This window comes from Rhodnius prolixus, unplaced genomic scaffold, assembly GCF_049639745.1.
Source record: "Rhodnius prolixus isolate KJV_2025 unplaced genomic scaffold, Rpr scaffold_4, whole genome shotgun sequence".
Lineage (NCBI taxonomy): Eukaryota > Metazoa > Arthropoda > Insecta > Hemiptera > Reduviidae > Rhodnius > Rhodnius prolixus.
The window spans coordinates 40371316-40391554 of record NW_027411614.1 but is presented as its reverse complement, the minus strand read 5'-3'; the positions used below and the strand labels follow the sequence as shown (position 1 = coordinate 40391554).

Below are 20239 nucleotides of genomic sequence, written 5' to 3'. Positions count from 1 at the left end.
ACTCTAATAATTAAAGTGTGCACCTTCTTTAATTACATCAGAATAGAGTAATTAACAAAAGCACTAACCGCTCCGAGAAACATGCCAGGAAGAGGAAAATAAATCTCATGGGTAAACATTTTTATAGGTTTTTAATTAATTGTCTGTTTATGTATGAAAAAACTAATCACTTTATCAAGTAAACAGTATACTTAGAACAGGCAACAGGTTAAATAAATAAAAATTTTAGTACACGCAAGTTATAAAAAAGGAATAATTACATGTATTAAAAGTAATCTGGTCAATTTCGAGAGATGTAACGTTATTTAGGCTTCAGAGATTACTGATGAAAACAAATATACATTTTTAACAATCATTTTCAACCAATAACAATGTTCAGTGAAATCAAAGTCAATAAGTGCTACTAATCAAACAAGTAACTAACAAATTATCTTGTAAAAGTAAAAAAAAAAGTATTAATTAAAAAGGATGAAATTTCAAATAAAAATAAATAAATTTATTCAACTGAAAAAAAATATATGATAGTTTTACAAAATTAATAATATATTTTGTAATACTTATACATGTATTTATAATCAGACTTTTTTTTGTTGGGCTTAACAAATAATTTCTATTTACATAAAATTGAGAAGACATATTACTTCTAAGATAAATATACGGTCTCAACTTTATAATATTTCATGAATGCTATAAGGTGCTTCTCTTAAAAATAAAAAATAAATAAATAAAAATACATAATATAAATATAAAAAAAACATTATTTACATCGATTGTCCAAAAACTTCACATATCGCAAATGTAACTGATGGGAAGTCTTGACAACACCACACTGCAATTCTTGAGATAAACTCCATTTGGTAAGTTATATCCTTAAAAATAAAATAAGAAACGATTGGAGAGGCATTGAATAGTATTGGGGCAAGAAGTGGGAGCAGTTCCTCAAGACTCAACAGGCAAGAGGCTTATGGCTCCAATCCCCTAACTAATCTAGTAGGTAAATCCTTCCCTTCTTACTAGCTCCAGGATCTTACTTACCAGTTTTTGTTGTGATATGATCTCTGGCTGGAAAGTGTCAAATATCTCATATCTCAGCTTTCTAGAAAGCATAGAAATCACTGATGCAGTCAAGGAAATAAAAGTTAATCCGCTAACTGAACGACTAACAATCTTTGATTTCATGTTTAAATAAAATAATGAATACCTCATGCCCAAAAAAAAGAAAGCTATGTACAACTGAATAATTGAAATTTAAATTTTATGGCCAATATAGGTAGATTTTTCGATAGATGTCTATTTTCATTACCATGTATATCTTATTTTTGTTTTGAAAAAATAAAAATGTGATTTGTTTGTCTACATCTCGCTATTAAGTAGTAGTCTTCAGCACTGTCTCGAGAACGCGTACACATTCGATTTGTTAGCTAGCGAACATTATTTGATATTTCCAATCCTTCATAAACAAAGGCAATGTTTTAAACGTTTAAGGTTGCCCTCATAAAAACAATGGAATTTTGTTTGTTTTAATTTTACTGTTTCAGCCTCCTAGTGATACCTAGTGTGCCTAGACTCAAATTAATCATAAAATAAATAAATGAAAAATGAAATGCTTACAAACAACAAATCTGCAGTGAATTCTCACGATACCTAGCCTATAATTACTGTAATATACGTACAGTATATTCTTGAAATTTACAAAATAAATAACATTACGTGTCCAAAAGATTAAGATTAAGACAATGCAAAAAAGTGGAAATGTTAATCCCAAGGATAATATTTCAGTCTACAGTATCAAATTCTGATGGGTAAGAAGGAAGTAATGGATGAGCTTAAGGAAAGAAGGCAGCTGATTAAACGGCATGTCTAAACACTGCAAAAGGTACTGTGGACTTTCAAGCTCTCCAGAAAGGCTAAATTGTAGGTACGTAAGAATATCATTCGGTTGTGGTCTAGGCAAGATTAAAAGACTTAGGAAAGCCAGTTTTTATAGGACAGGATTAGCCGCATTAAGGAAAAAAAAAAATACGGGAGCTTTTCCCAGCTATATATAGTCGTCTTTATTAGAAAGAGAGGTTTCGATGAGGTTGATGTACAGCGTGCCATATCATAGACAAAAGAAGCTCCTAGATAGAGATGGGGGTGGGAAGACCTCTATAAAATGACAGTAAGATGTTTGCAAGCCAACGAGATGTGGAAACGAGATCAGTGGCGGAGGTTAAATTCAAGAACCACTGTACTTGGTTGTAGCAGACTAGTTTCTTTATTAATTTAAGGTCATCATAAAGTCAGATTATATTCTTCCAAATAACACTTTTAAAGTATTCTATTTTCAAGTTAATTTTCTTTTTATCCATCGAAAGCTAACTGGGTATACCAAGCTTTAAAGTTAAATAACAATAAAAGTAAAATATATAACCTAATTTACTGACTTATCGGTTTCTTTCTTCTCTTTTTCTTCTCTTGATTGGCTCCTGGATTATATTCTAATTGAGCAGGGTTAATTACACCTCTAGCCACTAGTGCTGGCAGAAGTTCTAAAGGCATATGATACAAGGGTACTCTGAGGCGGCGTAATCTTCTCCTAGGTTGACGAGATTGCAAAAAAGTAATTTCTTCTAGTCTATCTTTTTTAATTAGCCCAATATTTGAGAGGAATGTGTCCTAAAAATAAGCATAAACAAAAATTAAGCAAAGAAGTAATGAAACTAAAACAAACTTTCGTACATTCCGATCACAAACCTGACTAGATAATGTAGATGAATCAGGTAACCTGGGTTGACAGATTTCATCCTGATAATTATTATTATCTCTTTTAGATCTAGTTAATGATGTAGAACGGCTAAGAGTGAAGGCCTAAAAAACGTAAGCAGTGTTTTTCACCAATCCCAATTTGTAAAGCAAATAAAAAACAATGGATTCGGTATATAATTTAGCAATTATCGTCATGGCCCTCTCACTCATCAATACATAATAATAGTATACAATAATTACTTGATTAAAAACCTTGCAATCAAGAAACTACATTAATTAAAACTCAGCTTATAAATCAACTTTGTCTCTCGACACACTCAGAAAATAAACAGTGTCTTACAATGAATGGGTCTATCACCTGTGCAGATTATGAAAGAAGATGAGGAATGGTTTTTTATGCTAGTTTGCGATATGAGATCTTTAGACTAAAGATTCCACAGGCGATAATACGCATAAAATCTTAGTCTAAGAGAATAGAGGCAAGTACTAATTACAAAGGGTTCTACATAAAAACCTCTTTTGGATGAATTGTTTGGAGAGAACAGAACTCGCCTATGTTCTAATTTAAGCTAACCTGAGGAATGCGAAAATTAAAAAAGGAATCAGGTAAGTTATAAATAAATATACTAAGAGTGTAAGAGCAATGCAAAAATAAGTGAGAGAAAATAATTTAATACCACCGCAATGGAAAGATGTTTTAGAAGAGGAGACGGCTGGGCTGGAAATATTGGAAAATAGAATATATTGACGAAAATCTATCCAACCCAACTGGTAGGGAGAAATTGAAAACACTATAGTAGATATGAAGCAAAATTATATAATTACCCGCGAAGGAGATGTCAATAGTAAACTGTTTTCAGTAAAACATTTGTTTGATTCTAGTTCTTCAACAATTTGACAATCCTGAAATATATTTAGAAATATTTATCTAGAAATCGTGTATAGTCCAAAATAATTATCTATATACAAACGTTTATGTCTGAAAAAATTATAAACGTTTACTTACATCATCGTCTTCCTCATCGTCATCGGTCAAACTTATTAAAGGATAAATGGAAACGCATCCATTTTTTTGTAAACTGTTCAGCTTATCGAACTGTAAAGTAAAATAACAGCGATATCCAGTTATTTTAAGTAACGTTATAATGTTTTCAAATTTTATTATTATTATTTTTTAAGGAAACTTTTCACGAGGAAAACTGCTACTTTATTTTCCCTTAGTTAACTAGTTAGAGGAATCGGTACTTTCAATTTTGAAGCAAATTTTTGAAGTAATTTTTGAATCAAAAATATTCGTTTTGAATCTCCTTGAGTAACAAGTAGTTTTAACGAATGATTCTCTATCCCTCTATTAGACGCCACGATAGTCGTGCGGTTAGAAGTGAGAACCACAAAGCTAACATGCATTGTGGTTCTGGGTTCGAATTCGGTCTAAGCCTCGAAAATTCAAATAAAAAGCACTTCTAGGCGTGAAAGGTGGTTGGTTTAATCTCATAAGTGCCATTTTGGTGGAAAATCGTTCCCTGTTTTGTTTTACTGAAATACAAAAGTGACGTGTCCACCTCTTAGCAGAATAATCTTTAAAACTGCGAATGCGAGGAAAAACTGCAGCTTGATAAGACTATAAAAAATCATTGTCTTGCTTAGGCGAAAGTTTTTTCTTGACAAGAGAAATGTATAACATCAATTCAGATGGGGTCTCACCGAATAGGATGCTTTAAAGTCCATAGTCAGGAAAAGAAATCTAATTTTAATACGCATAGACTTCTAAAAAGAACAATTCTGAAATCTAATGGATAGAGGGATTCTATGATAAAAAAAAACCTGTGATTCAACTCATGAGATACCATCCCCTCATAACTGCTAACTTCGAAGTTATCGAACTACACAAGTTTCGTGACTACTACACTTGCTTCGCTTGAAATCATTAATCAGCAAATTTATGCTCGCACAATCACTGCAGCTTTAGTCTCCTAAAAATGTAGATGGTTGTAGTGCAACTGTTGCTATATGTTTTAGAAACACTTTGATTTGAAAAAGCTTTATTATTGTTTATCAAAAACGAGATTAGCTCAGTAGTTAGTGCACTGGACTTCCTCGGAAATAGCTTGTTCCTTGAATGTTTCATTTTTTTTTAATAAATAACTTCCAAGACAGCAGTTCTTGGGGATGGAATCACAGGTTTTTCACTATAGAATCCCTCTGACAATAAAGGTCGCAGAATAGTTCTTTTTAGAAGTCTATACTTATTATAGTTACGATTTCCTTTCCTTCTCTTTCTATCGGTTTTAGACTTCAAAGCGTGCCTGCCAGTTTATAGATTTCTTTTATAGAAGTTTATTATAATGTTGTCTGTAATGAGGAAACTCGGTCTAGAGGACAGCTGAGTGAAATGAAAAAGCCTCCAGTGGTCAGTGACCTCAGGTGTTGACGCGCCTTAAATAGAACAAAAGTATTGTTGATTTTAAAATAAGCACGCTTGTGTATATAATTCTGACCAGCTACGAATTTTCTACCATCATCAGATATGGCTCATCAGTTCGATGTATAGAATTTGACTATTTTCATAGGCACTTTAATTGGATTTTTAAAAAGTTTTTAAACCCCATAAAATTTACAAATTTAGGACAGTTATTTATTGAAAACAAACGAAGCGACCAAGGAACAACAAGGATAGAACATAAGGAATCTTATTCAAAACTTTCGATTTAAAGTAGTCTTTTTTTTTATAACTTAATTAACACACCTCTCCACAACTAATAAAAGGCAAAGTACACATGCACAAGTGCAAACGAAACTTACCAATCTTAATTTTTTCTTAGGGCTGGGCGTTAAATCACTAAGTTTTGATCTTCTACTTGTAAAAGATGATCTGGATTTAATTGATTGTTGAGAATTCAGAACAGGTATATCCTGTGAATAAGTTTTAATGCTTACTTTTCCATGATAATATTTTTTTAAGATAATTTTCTACAATAAGTTATGCATGTTTAAAATTTTAAGTTGTAGTCCAAGATACTTACATCATCGGAATCAGATAGTTCAATCGTGTCTACTGGCTAAAACAAAAAATACGTATAGAATCAGCAGAAAAAAAGAGATAAATTTGTCACATATTTTACAGGAATAAAAAGAACTCACATTTTGAACCGAATCTGTTTTCAGTGATTGTTCGTTTATGCTGGAATCATCTACAACACTAGCGGGTGCTCCAATTCTCCCCTGCAATTGCTTTTTAGTTGATAAATTAATTTTTTTTTGACAATTTTACATATTCGAAAGTACAAACCAAATATTCAATTCAACAAAGAAATTATATTTTTGTGGGTCTAGATGACAAACGTTAATACAATTTACCACCAGTTCATTAGTTTGTCTTTTCTAATTTTATAAGAAATAGGAAGGGCGAAAGTGAGATTGTTAAGGTTGGTGCGACGGGTGACTAACCAAGAAATAAACAGTAGATTTTAGGAAAAAAGACGTTTAAGATGGAAATAGGCAAAAAGAAATATAAATACGCATAAGCATAGTGATTTAGCCATCAAGAGAAGACTGGAGAATATGTGGAGAAATTGTTTCGGAAGAAGGGGAGTTGAGGATACTAAGATGAACTGGAAGCATACAGGTTGTTAAATCGGAGCAAGGGATAGAACAACGAAGAAGTCTAGTTAGTACGGGAATGTATGGAGAAAAAAACTTCCAGACCTATGTCGACTCTGGAAAAAGGCTAAGACGTAGCCTAGGGACACTTTATTAAGTGAACAACCGAATAACTTTTATCAAGAAGCTAAAAAACAATAAAGATTTCATTTCTTAAACGAAAATGTCTTGGTTATTTTTTCTGTTCACGATTTGATTTATAATTTTTTTATTTATTTACTGTAATTATTAATTTTTACTATTTAAAGATTAATTTTCTCACCTGCCTCTCTGATTGAACCATTTGAATAAACGAGTTATTCTGTTCTTCTTTTTTAATGTTTCCATCCTGTTTAATTGGACTACCCTGAAATATAATGTTTTTGTGAGAACTGTCTCTTTTGAAAAAGCAGCTTGTAATATAAGTTAACATGGAGGGTAAAGATATGCCTTTTATGTTTATACTCATAGCTTTTTTTTTAAATCGACTTACAAACCTATTCAAATAAAGTTGAATTCTGGCACAAGATTTAGCGCTAACCTTACATTTTCTGTTCCTAAGAGAAGAAATAAAACAGCAAATTAAAAAAAAAAACCGTATCTGAAATGAAATAGCTTACCTCATCATCCAAAGTAACTACTTCAATTAAGTTAACTTCGCGTTTCTGAAAAAATAAAATAAAAATAAATGTTTAATGGCCAAAGAATACGTACCTAATCAATTGATATTTCTAAAAAATGAAACATGCGGCTTAAACGATCCTGCAGCTTATCATTCTTTTAACTTAAAAAATTAGTTACTTATTTTAAGGCGCATCATTTGCAAGGACATTTTCATTATAACTTCGCTAATTAAATGGATTATTCTTATGGGAACTCTGTACACAATAAGCCGAGGTATCGTATTTAATATCAATCTTATAATGAGATATTTATATTTACCTTTATCGGTCTGCCATAGTCGTATTCCTAAACAGAAAATTATTATACATAAATTTTTGGACTTCATAAAATAATATTTTGATATTTTTGAAAAATTATGTAGCAAAAAAATTAGGTTGAAGAACTATGTAGAAAGTACATTATAAATCTACAATTCCCATTATTTTCCTACATGATTTACACCTTATTAAGTTGCTTACAGAAATGTCATTTTTGTAAAAAATAATCTACGAACTTCAAAATATATTGTCTTTCTTGACTTTAATTAATTAAGAAATGTGATAAAATAATTACAAACTAAAATAATATAGTCAAGTGAACTAACATTTGCAATGACTATATTTAATCGTCTAACTTGAATTTTTTATCCGATCAGTTATTATACCATCAATAAATTACAGTGAAATGAATGCATTTTAATCAAAAGTAGTAACAGCCGTTCTTTCGTTAATATTATTTCATTTTACTTTCACACAAATTGAGATTGCAGCTTTAACTTTAATATCCTTAGGAATATTGAGGAGCGGCCAATCATAAGGATAATCTATTAACAATGTTCATATCCAAAACATTATTATATTTTTAAACATATTTCATTTTTAAAAGGTGTATAACACGTATGGACAAGTATTTTTCGAAAGAGAAAACTATGTGTTTCTATAAGTTTCGGATGATTTTCTATTTTCACTGAAATAAATCCTTTTTTCATTTTCAGCCAAAGAGCGAACTACGTTCGTAAAAAAGTTGGTACAACAATTATAAGAAAGTTTCCGATCAGTAAAGTAATAATCAAACATATTTTCCAATTGTTCGTGGAAAGTGTTCTACAAAGAAATGTTCATAATTCTTCCTAATTTTAATTGCATGAACATCTTCCGATATACAGTTAGTTAATAAAACATGAAAAATTCTCAACAGAATAAGATTTGAACTTTTTACCAACAAAATCTGCCACTTCAATAACTTTTCTTTTGGGTTTCTACAAAAACGGTCCCCAAATTTATCTATTATTAGCTACTTTTTTACCTAAAATTAGGCGAAAATAGGTCAAATAAAAAGGTTTACATTGCAAGTGCCTTTTTATTTACTGAAAAACATGGCTTTCTTTGCTAATTATTCACCATAGACTATGCACTCGAGGCGTTATGGGTCATTCTTCTTCACATTTTAATCCTAAGTCAAATAATATTCATAGTGATGAGTAATTTTTTCTAACTAATCTTTTCTATCAAGATTCGGGGCACAAAATCCTGATAGCTGAGAATTAAAAAGACCTTGGACCACCAGAATCACTTACTTTATTATACTCAAAAATCGTTGAATTATAAATTTCTTTCAATTGATCGAATGTAGTTAAAAAAAAAAAAAAATTAAATGAATACACCTTAATCGACAATTTATGAAAATCAATGATCATTCAAAGCTAAATAATGTGGAAAGCAATAATTTCACTCAACTAAATAATTACTAAAGCGCTATAAAAAGAAGTCCAAAACGATAAATTTATAATGTGGCCAAAAAGTAAAGAAGATAGAAATCTTAGGTTTTAAGACCAGTAGTCGTTGATCCACCAAAAAAGTTAAAAAATCTGATACATTCCAAAGAGGCCGATTATTATGTTGACATCAACAGTTGTGCTCCCAGTTTATAATTATGCGTGCTTAAGTTTTCTTTTTAACTACTTGTTCTTTGAACAATACCAACAAACAAAGATCAATTATCTTGTAATAATATTTTAAAAGAAATTTAAAATATTGAAATTAAATAATTTTTAAAATTTAAATATTTTCAAAAAGACATGTATGAACTTACAGGAATTCGTTATTATAGTACATATTTTAAAAATAAAAATTATTAAAGAATGTCTTACCACATTTGATGCAGGTATTCTCACTAAAATATTGCCAAAAAATTTATTAATTACAACTAAACTGCCATCATTACATGCTCTAAATTGTAAAGATAAAACATGCATTTTGGAAAATTCTGAGGACAACTTCAGAAGATCTTTAGAAGAGTAATGATGATAGACAGCCTTCACCAAACTTCTCATTCGACGCTGGAAAAAATATAAGTAACACCGTTTTAATATTTGTAGTAATTTAAAACTGTTAATAAATGAATAGGTCATTATTTTAACAAACTTACAAATTTATCGTTGAAATGCAATAGCTTATGACCTTTAACAAACTTTAAGCTGAAAGGTAATAATTCGTCTACCCACCAAGCTGGTTTTTGATACCTGGATCTTTGTTCTTTACCGGCTGTATATTTACAAAGATATCGTAAAAAATCTTCCAATTCATCCTATAAAATTAATTATATTCTTTAATTTCTAAAATATTAGTAGCCAAAATCGTGCTGAAACAGATTGGAATTTAAGCCTAAAGTTGCAGCACTTCACTCACCAAACAATTCAACAAAAATAATATTTAGTACAGTTTAGAGAAAATGGCGATAGCTAAGATCTTTAACGAATAGGATGCCCCTAGGAAGAGAACAATTAATGACTGATTTAGATCGATAGAATTATATGTATTTAGATTGGAACCTGGAATTCTTGTCTTGAAGACCAGCGCAATTCTTCTTACAGCAGTAAAGTAATCTTGGAGATAAAAGAGGATTGATAAATATGCTGTGAATCTTCGTTTTTGGAATATTTTGAACGTACAATAATTTTGTAGACCTATAGTAGTAATATAGTTTATTTAAATGAAAAAATTCAAGATACAAGATTTTTTTTTAAACTTCTAGACCTATACCTTCACCCAATTCACAAGAGAAAGAGACAGTGAGAGAGAGGACTCTCGTTTTATTATAGAGAGGGCACGTCAAATATTATTCCACAGAAACTTTCTAATTATTTACAAGGTGAATCTAATCTAATCTCTGGCGCTCAGAACCTTGCAGTTCACTGTCGTCAGTGATTCATCCACAGGCAACACGATGGACAGTGTGCTGTAGAGGTAACACTGTGGAAGTATAATTCTAAAGGTAGCAGTACTAACTGGGAACTCTGTTTCCCAAGCCTGCACGTTACCACTGAGCTATTTCATTTCATAAGTCAGTAATAAAAAGATGTAGAAATTAGCCAATAGTGCATCCATATTCAATTAAAGAACTTCTGTTTCTTAAGGGAAATTTATACTATCTCAAATTAATTTATTTGTCGTTAAATAACTTTAAAAAGTAGTTATAAGTACGTACCACATCCAACTGATCCAAACATCTGAAGGATCCATTTACTATTACCAGAGGTAATGTCACTAGATTTGGTAACATAGGCTGAAATCGAAAGACAAATTTTATAGCACCAATATATATATATATATACAATAACAGTCATTATGTATCATAAGATGTAATCAATATATTTTTGGTTCAATCATCTTAAGAATTTTAATGTTTAAATTAATATTATTTTATTTTTTATTTAATTTAAGGCTTGTCAACGTGCGAGAGCATTGACGCCCGGAATTTCTATCAGTGCACTGCCGATGTCCGGACTGTGTATTACGATTATTTATATATTTACTATATAAAAGGTATATTTTGAACAGAATGTTGCACTTATGCTACAACTACATATCTTATCTTTGGGAAGGTAAAGAATTACCTTCTTTAGACTGGCGCGTTTTGAAAATTAAACAATTGATCTAAGTAAATTGCATGGAGACACCGATCCACGACGTATCCCAGTTTATACGACCCTAGTTATTCAATACCGAAGAGATAAGAAGAGGAAGAAACATTATATCTGTACTTACCTCATTCACAGGACGAGGAGCTAGTATTTCTTTTGCCCTAAACAAGTCCTGTGCTATTACACCGCCCATGACTAATCCTAAAAAATAGAATGATCACTCTTAAATTGTAAATGATTAGCAAAAAGAATAAATAAACAAGGTTAATCTCAATAAGTAATTTGAATTACTTGCGAATTAATATCCCACCTTAAATAAATAAATCAAGTCCTATATTATTAAGACTAATGATTAATGAGTGAATGTCGAAAGTAACAGAGAATAATCTGGAAAGGCAGAGCTAGATTATATTGAGTTATATAAGAAATGAAGATGAAGAAGCTTTTGAGAATGTATATCGTAAAAAGAAACTAAGGTACGACCACTGAAAGGACATATATAAAGAATCAACATAATGTGTTTGTTTACAAAGGAAAGGTTCACTCTTGAAGCGAGTAACGGGGAGTTTGTGGAAGAAAAAGAAACAGGGCAAACGTCAGCGTAAAGGTTGTTAGAGCGCATAAATGACAGACAAGCAATTATTTGTTTTGATAATGAATATAGCTTGATAAAAAAAAACGCAATGTTGAATAGGAGCATTAAGGTGTGTACTTGATGTTCAAGTGCGCATGAATTTCAAGCAGAACAAATTTATCGAACGAACATCTACCGCATAAAGAAAAGAAAACCTTAAAGGATAGAGAATAAAGGTAGAACTATTGCAACAAGATGATCAGCTATGAGGATTACAACTCAGATTCGGTTATGACTTGGAGAGAAGATGGACAACTTAAAGTGATTGGTGGGAAGAAAAATATCAAATAGTGGACTCAGAACTACCAGTGATACTAATGAGACAAGTAGTGCTTCGGAAGTAATCGTCTAAGAGACGATTTTCATGACGTTTTAGTGTGCATATAGGTAAGTAAAGTTTCTGCAGATGAAGGAATAACAATAGAATAGCATAAAAGCGAAGATAATTATCACTACAAAATGTTTGCTTTTTGGCAACTAGTCGTATTTTGAACAAAACTCGAAATTGTCTTGGTTGGATAAAAAATTATGGTAAGCCTGCTTGAAAGTGATATTTCACTGAAAGGAATATTAAAGGAAGGGTGAAGACAGACTTCTGCACTATAGAAAGTAACTTTTGACTTAGTGAACCTTTCTCTGAAATAGTTCTATAGTTGTCTGCAAGTAATGCGTTCAAATGCAATAAATCCCTAAAGTGAAGAATTGAAACGGCCTGAGGTGGCCTTCCAACAACTTTTTGCTTAAATTTTAAGTTTTCTGAAACCATCTCAGGTGCTGCAAAAATAAGTCCTACTTAATAAAATCTTTATTAATCCATCAAATAAAAAGTCATTTAGTATTCTATTACAGTTTGCAGATGACAGTAAAAATCATTCAATTACAGTTTTAACAGTAAGAAGAATAGCTTTCAGCCATATTCGGAAAAGATGCATTAATGTAAATCCATCTACTTCCCACAGAGGGAATGGGGATTAAATGAAATGATTTCCTTTTCACCAAAAGATTATTGACTCGCAGTCAGTTCATAATCAAACTTTGTCAGCAACCACTATTGTCTAGTCCAGACAGTCACTCAACCTATGATCATTTTACTGGGCAGTATACACAAAAGTTGAGTTATTAAAGTGTTTTTGCGAATGAAATTATTAAATAAAAAGATGTGTGTTAATATAAATTAGATAATCACAAGTGAAGTTTATAATTTAGTAATTACAAGAAAGGGTATCAGGAAGTAAATTAATCCGTGATAATTAATTTTTAAAATAATAATTGATTAAAATGATCAATTTTGAAACAACTTTCATTAATATGGTTTTCTTAGTAGTGATAATTGATAAACAAATGGATTGAATCATGAGGTTTTCCCGCAATTAGAAGTTTCTATTAATTTTAGATCACTCTTACATAAGTCAATACTTCATTTTTACTTTACAGTAAGAAAACTTAAGAGAAAATAAAGTATTAAACATAAAAATTATACCAAAAAATAAAGAATCTCTCCCTCGGGTGAGTTAACAAATGAATTTTTTAGTTCAATAAAAAATGAATAACATATTAAAATTTATTAATAATCACTTACTTTACCATCCTAATCCTTTGATAAATGCACCGTAGACGCTAATTCCATATTCTATTTGCTTTTTGTACATATATTACTGAACAATAAACTGGTCCCTTCAAGACAAAAGAAAATGCTGATTCTTTTCGCTTAATATATCCAATTTGCATTATATATAAAAAGAGTTCAAATTAACAATAATACTAGATTTAATTCGCAGAACATTATTATACTTTAAATAGCAATAAAAAAAGGACTTCTGTAGCAACCACGAAATTGTTCGTTAACATCTCAGTGGTTATTCAAACACGAACTTGGAACAACTACTTGTATTTGTATTGGAGTATTGCAAATGCAAAGTGCCCTTAAACATTCTGTAAGGTATAGTATGGATTGCAGGCGACAGAGCGCAGAGTATGTGCAACGGTCTACACTACCAGCAGCGGAGCAGCCATTAACCAGAGCCAGCCCTCCTTCCTTTTCGAACCATAGGTCTCAGGCTTTAATTCACATCTAAATCTAAACCTTCCCTTCGGATCTACTAGTAACAGTAACAGTTAAAAAAACCTCAACGTAGGAAATTTATTTGCTGATATTTAGCATCTATTTCTGCAAAGAATAATTTCCTTTTTAATCAACATTTATTAAGAAGAAATCAAAAAGGTAGGGGGTTCTGGGGATTATTAGTACAGCAGAGAGATGTAACCAACATATTTCCAAGGATTAATGGTGAACCAGCCGTGTGCAATGTTCACTTGTTACCGGACTGTAAAATAGGGCAGCCAATAATCTTAGTAAAGGAAACCGAGTATCAGTAAATGTCAAGGAATCATGTTTAAATCAAACCAAGATAACTTATCTCTGTAAACTAGCAAGGTCATAAATATTTCACGTCTTAAATTTTAACTACAAGTGAATTTCTTCCTCTAGGATTAATCATCTACGCCAGGCACATTAAATTCAAATCATCTCAAACTTTTTCATAATACTTTCTTCACTAACTTTGTTTTCTCCATGCTTTTCTCTCACCATAATGCACTGAAGAATATTAGTGGTGTGTAATGGAGATCTTTTTAATTTTCACAGGGAAGTCTATGCACGGAAAATCAACAGAAAATTAAAATCAACTACAAACCTACTATGATCCAAGAATGTGACGTTCAAAGGCAGTTTCAATATAAAATTCTACTTTCATTTTTCATTATTAAAGCAGACGAAGATAAATGTAAATTTATATGAATATTTCAATATGATTTGATAAATATATACAGTTACGTTAAGCTGTTATTGCTCTTTTCAAATTCAAACATTTCAAGGTGAACAAGTCATTTCAAAAATCTCTTTATTTTACAGATATGAAAAATGTATACTTGCTAAAAAATAAGTTGTTTAATTAATAAAGTAAAACATAAAAATACTGATGGTAGAAAAAAAATTGAAAAAATGTTGTTTTATAACATAACCCTCTTAGCGAATAAATCTTTGGCAAAAAAAAATCTGTGTAGAGGAAATTAGTATGTTCTACAGAATATAGATAAATATATATTTTTTTAAAATTACACTAAACCTGACTTACGATGAATAATACAGCCACCACTAACATAAGGCCCTACTCTTTAACTTGTGCCATATATCAGCTGATAAGCAGTGAGCAGAGCAGGTAATGTGCCAATCGAATCAACCATGTAAGGAGTACTTCGTTATTTTTGGGTAATGTATTTTTACGATATAATTATAAAAAGTGGCCTATACATAAATGAGTGCTCCAGGGAAACCATGGGAAGCTTCGACTTTAAGAAACATGCAGTTTTCGTAAGTTGTGATATATTCAATACTGAAAATATTTAATTTGACAAAAGTTACAAATCATTCTCATGGGCGGATTGCCACTAATGAATTTTGCTATTTTTTTTATTTTTTTAAAAATTCTTTAATTTTTTTTCGTTTTTCAAATTAATTTATTGATGAGATTTGCTATTTTTGACTTTACAAGGCGTCCGTGATCAGGTAGTTAAAACGAAATTAATTAATTTTATATTAATTTCGAGAAATGACACTAATTGATTTATTATTACGTAAGAGTAATGAGGAAATTATTCGAGTAGGTTTAATAAAATAATATATTATGATTGCAATCAGGAGTGACAAGATATTGTGTTTCTCTAGATTAATTTTTCCTTTTTAAAAAGTAGATGTTCCACCATTTTTTATTAATTTGAAGCCCTTTTTCTTTAATGCATTTAAAAACAAAGTTTACGGGGAGCCAAATTTAAGCATTGAAAAATCATCGATTGTAATTATTAGACAGTTGCAATTTTACTTTATATTGCCTAAAAATAATTGCGCGCAATTTTCGCAAGTTCTAGATAAATTTCCAAACTTTATCCTTTATAGGTTGTGTTGAATTGTGTAGTATATTCATTCTTTTTTTGTAATGTCAAGGTAAAATTCATGATCTTTGTTATTTTCATTTTATTTTTATATTTAGTTTTCCAGATTCAATCATGTTAAGGAATGGGCGATGGGCTAATGTAATTACTCTTTTTAATTATAATGTTTTGGAAAGTATATCTACATTAGGTTCGGTCCAATCATTAGCAAAAGTTAGTTTTATTAGAAATGCTTACATATTTATTAAAATTATGGAAATGTCACAAATGAAAAATTGTATCATTTATTGTATTTGTAACTCGATTTTATAAATGAATCTTTGTTGGTTCATAGTGAATAATTTTAATGTATCTGAAACGATATTTTTTTTCAGACCAAATGTGGGGAACCTACCGCCGGTTTATCAGCGCATTATTGCAAGAGCGCAAGCAGGCAACCAGCAGGTTCCGCCCCTTCCACCGAGACCTCATTCTAAGAGTAATCATATGAGCTATGGTGGTCCGATGTATGGTGGATATGGCATGTACGGATACGGTATGCCTTACGGAGGAGGATTTGGGCTTAGAGGAGGAGATTATGATAGTAGGTGAGGGAAATATTTGTTACTGTTTAAAATATAGAACTCGACATTATTTGAAATTCTGTAAAAATGTTTAATTGATTTGTCAATTAAATTAATTGATTAATCAATATTGTTGAATGGTATTGCAGCAAAGAAGCTGCAAATTTCTCGATATGATTCAAGGACCCATTATCGAAATGTCTAATTATTTTGAATACACGTCCTAGACTCAATTTTATTTCATTAGAAGACAAAGCAAAATTAAGTGAGATGTTCGATTCGGTTTACTGAAAGTATTGAAACAAAATTGGAAATAGTAAGGTGATAGAAGCTTCAATCACTAGCCAGCCATGTATAGTCATAGTCCTGACAAAGGAAGCAGTTTTTATTAGTTTTGCTGAGAAGTAAATGCAACAATTTTACATTCCAGTTGATGTTGCATTTTTGTGGAGAATTTTTTGAAAGAGAAAAACATTTTGTCTCCAAAGAATGTCTAGGAGTAGTTCTCTGGATCACTGAGCCCAGGAGTACAAAGGGATAATGTCACTGATTTCTCATTTTCCATATTGATCTTTTACTTATATTTATCTTGGCCGATGAAAGCTCCTCAAAATACGTTTTTTTGTCGTCTAATATCTCTCTAAATATGTAGTTGAAATTGAGAAATAAGCAGTTTTGTATTTATTTAAAGTATATTTCGACACATCATTATTTAAAAATATACTTTTAACATATAAAATAAGATTTTAATTAATGTTTAATAATGTTTTCTAGATTTTTACAAGTAGCGGAGGAAGCAACTAATAATACATTTCAATCTATAGAATCTTTTGTTAGAGCATTTTCTTCAATAACATTGATGTTGGAATCCACATATCAGGTAATTTTTTTTTTTTAAACTCCTTTAAGATTTTACTCCTTGTTTTTTTGTATCTGTTAGTAAATAAAATTTTAGTTAAATAAATTTCTAGAATTTCAGTTTGTTTAACCTAAGGAAATTATGTGTATTTTTAAATTGAAAACGATTATATACATTTCAGGCTTTACACATGTCATTTAGGTCAGTGTTAAGTGTGGCTGATAATATGTCCAAACTAAGAAGTGTAGCTTTGAATATATTTTCATCTCTTTCAATTTTGAAGTTTCTCTACTGGATGTACAGAAGAATCTTATATATGTTAGGTAAGTGTTTACAACAGTTCAGTTGAGAGAGGATTGAATGTTTCTCTGGAATATATATATGTAAAAGAAAGCATAATTTAAAGTGTTGTGCGCCAGAAGTATCAAATGACACTGTCAGTGAACTTTGCCGTAACTATAATTGGCAGTTTCATGTATATTTTAATGTTTTTTGGCGCAACAGGTCTGGTGAATCAGGTTCCATTAAGGGAGAGTGTGTGGAAAGCAGCTGAATCACAAGTACTGGGAACTACGGCTTCCAATGTTGGCCCTGAGATTTCTCAACCTAGCACCTGGCCACTCCTTGGTTTATTCGGGCTGATGCTTGGGGCACCCTACATTCTTTACAGGGTACTCGCACCTCAGATTAATTCTAAAACTCCAGAAGGTTTGTAAAATAAGAATCAATTTGTTATTGGTTAAACCATATTTAACCACGAAACATTTAATTTATATATTTGTAAATTAGGTTGGGATCCTTCAACTGGTATATCAGTGCAGGCTATATGTAACTTTGAAAATCCTGCCAGAGGTGAAATACCTTTCAAAAAAGGAGATATTCTCATTGTACCTAGTGATTTCCGAGTTCATCACGGTTGGACAATAGCAAAACTAGGAACAAATGTGGGCTATATACCGGCAAATAGGGTCTCCCGAAATCTTGGTTAGTAAAATTTATTATCATTTTTGTTAATAACATAAAAGGCTCTGGTTCTTCCAGTTGGAATTGAATGGTTTTATACTTTATTTGGATTTAAATTATACTTCTTAGGATACAAATAGTATAATTATATTAATTAACTGCTTCTCTTATTTTGCAGAACAAGCGAAAACATCAGTCCAAAAAGTTGAAGAGCCTGTAAACTCTGCTAATGAGTTACCAAACGAAATTTAAATAACGGAAATTAAGGCAAATAATCAAACAGAACTACTATTAATTTCCAAAGACTTATTTATAGACATGTATAGAAACACAACAGAAAGAAAAATAATTTGTTTTTACCATAATATTTTACTCTGTGTTAATATCAGTTGTGAATTTTCTTTGTATTAGGTTTTTTGTAGATTTTAAAAAGTTTTTTTTAGAGGAGTGGGTTCAAATTATTTAGTTTATTATTTCAAATTTTGTAAGTCGCATTCATAAACTGATTTAGAGTACAGAAAAAACAAGTACAATCTCTTGTGGAGTTCAAATAGCTGATGGGTAACGCTAGTGTTATTGTGGCTCATTCGTATAAAGCTTTTTAGACATTAATGTAAACTTAGCAGCAACTTACGAGTATTTAAACCTAAAAAGAGGTGAATAATTACATAATTTTTTGCTGATAAGTAAACCCAATACTCCATTGAAATCGGGAACTTCTCGTTTGTGGCTTATGAGAGATTTTAAGCATTTCGTTGATTTTATGCTTCGTAGCTCGCGTGTTTTTCCATTTCTTAGCCGCTTTCAGATTTTTATCCATCATCAGGGAGTAATTGATTCATCAGCATTTTGGTGTAGGGAATTTGATTTTCGTTTTTAACATTTCTCTCATACGCTACACTTGTAGCACTCAAGTTTACATAAGTTCAGATATATTAAACTGATGATTTAACCTCTATTAAGAATGATAGTACGAAACCAGTGAGAATAAGAAGAAAAATGTTTCTATGACTAATAAAATCAACCAAAAATCAGTTTGCTTGAATCACCCAAAAAAGTGGTTTTATTAGTGACGAATTCGTCTTGCAAAAAATGTGAAAAGTGGGACCTCTTGCATATTTTTTTTTTTGCATCTACATTTGAGTCAATAGCCTCTCATCCGTATTATCGATATCTAATTACTCAACTCTTTTTCTTAAGTACTGCGCTTTCACTTTGAGGGGCTTCGATTTTTTTTCGCGTTCTGAACCAACCTTCGTCGTTAGTTGATATAACTCAACAAAATGAGAGGAGTGATAACGATTTCTACTTCTATACTCTAATCGATTTATTAAAATTGAATTATCCTTAGGTTAATAAGGATATTTTGTATCCTCAAATCCAGAAATGATATTTATTGAAATATAAAAGCGACTCCTCGTTATATCTTTCTAAAACTAAATAAAACTTTAAATATTATTAATTTTATAAGACTAATTTTATGCATTTTATAAAAATTTAAATAAATAAACTGGTGTGTAATAAAAGAAAAATAACGTTTTCATTTGACGTGTTGACAATTTTTTAATTAAAAAAAAATAAAAATGTAAAAATATTTTTTTGACGAATTTTCAGTTTTATTTATGTGGTTAAATTGCTTCAATTTTTATATTATGAAGGAAACTTATTTGTGCTGTGAAATATTAAAAATATTTTTTAAAATATTGACATTTTTTTGTGAATTTATATTGTGATTTTCTTTGTTTTAAGTTTTATTATAGCATTTTTCAGACATAAAAATCCTTTTTTTTTCCTCTAACATTTCTGTTTATCGTTACTTTTTAAATGCATATTGGGCAAAAGTTTGATTAAAAACAATTTTTAGTTTGGTATAAAAAAAGATAAACCTAAAAATTTGCAATAAAAAATGTAGTATTACATAATTGAAAAATGCTAAACTTATTATTTTCGTAATTAGTTTTATTTAGCACTTGGAGTGTATGGCATTTCCACATTTATTTATAATAATAAATTTTTTGTACATAACTAATAAACGTATCGTATCTGTGCAGCGAGTTTTCCTTATCTCAAAATATTTCGTCTTAAAAGTTTCTGCTTGGACAATTGTTTTATCGTACCACATAAATATTTATCGTTTTATCTGTCAGCATTGCATTATTCCGTGCAGTGAATTTATGAGTCAAATAATCATTACAGGAATCTGGGAAGATGGAAATCTAAAACCAGAAATTAATAATAATGATGTACTTGTTTATATCAGAAAATGTTTTTGAAATTTTTCTCCAGCCTTTGCTCTCACA

The 20239-nt window shown here is 30.5% G+C and overlaps 2 protein-coding genes across 6 annotated transcripts; one reads left to right on the top strand and one right to left on the bottom strand.

Annotated features, from left to right (window-relative positions):
- Positions 1-239: 239 nt before the first annotated feature.
- LOC141455451 (uncharacterized) lies at positions 240-13607 on the bottom strand. Of its 4 annotated transcripts, XR_012459293.1 has the most exons (17): positions 13186-13607; positions 11097-11173; positions 10537-10614; positions 9478-9636; positions 9200-9388; positions 7330-7356; positions 7008-7052; positions 6671-6754; positions 5890-5979; positions 5772-5807; positions 5551-5661; positions 3755-3844; positions 3574-3651; positions 2737-2850; positions 2427-2658; positions 1036-1096; positions 240-869 (listed from the first exon to the last, which is right to left on the bottom strand). XR_012459293.1 is itself a non-coding variant. In XM_074130534.1 (16 exons), exons 2-16 carry the CDS (start codon positions 11163-11165, stop codon positions 784-786), a joined length of 1488 nt encoding a protein of 495 aa, XP_073986635.1. In that variant the 5' UTR covers positions 11166-11173; positions 13186-13605; the 3' UTR covers positions 240-783. The 4 variants fall into 4 exon arrangements, 3 of the variants coding, with proteins under 3 accessions (XP_073986635.1, XP_073986636.1, XP_073986637.1); XM_074130534.1 differs by lacking the exon at positions 1036-1096 and having other exon boundaries at positions 13186-13605; XM_074130535.1 differs by lacking the exon at positions 1036-1096 and having other exon boundaries at positions 5890-5970; positions 13186-13605.
- A 1180-nt stretch (positions 13608-14787) lies between these two features.
- Positions 14788-19986, top strand: Pex13 (peroxisomal biogenesis factor 13). Of its 2 annotated transcripts, none has more exons than XM_074130538.1 (7): positions 14788-14976; positions 15929-16141; positions 16892-16997; positions 17158-17299; positions 17481-17684; positions 17766-17960; positions 18118-19986. In XM_074130538.1, exons 1-7 carry the CDS (start codon positions 14921-14923, stop codon positions 18189-18191), a joined length of 990 nt encoding a protein of 329 aa, XP_073986639.1. In that variant the 5' UTR covers positions 14788-14920; the 3' UTR covers positions 18192-19986. The 2 variants fall into 2 exon arrangements, with proteins under 2 accessions (XP_073986639.1, XP_073986640.1); XM_074130539.1 differs by lacking the exon at positions 14788-14976 and adding an exon at positions 15584-15606.
- Positions 19987-20239: the final 253 nt, after the last annotated feature.

Coding starts and splice junctions, on each gene's coding strand:
- LOC141455451 (XM_074130534.1), bottom strand. CDS start 11,165: ATGGGCGGTGTAATAGCACAGGACTTGTTTAGGGCAAAAGAAATACTA. Junction 5,808..5,889: donor AAACAGATTCGGTTCAAAAT/GTGAGTTCTTTT, acceptor TTTTTGTTTTAG/CCAGTAGACACGATTGAACT. Junction 2,659..2,736: donor CATCTACATTATCTAGTCAG/GTTTGTGATCGG, acceptor GCTTATTTTTAG/GACACATTCCTCTCAAATAT.
- Pex13 (XM_074130538.1), top strand. CDS start 14,921: ATGAGTGCTCCAGGGAAACCATGGGAAGCTTCGACTTTAAGAAACATG. Junction 14,977..15,928: donor TTAAGAAACATGCAGTTTTC/GTAAGTTGTGAT, acceptor ATTTTTTTTCAG/ACCAAATGTGGGGAACCTAC. Junction 16,142..16,891: donor GGAGGAGATTATGATAGTAG/GTGAGGGAAATA, acceptor AATGTTTTCTAG/ATTTTTACAAGTAGCGGAGG.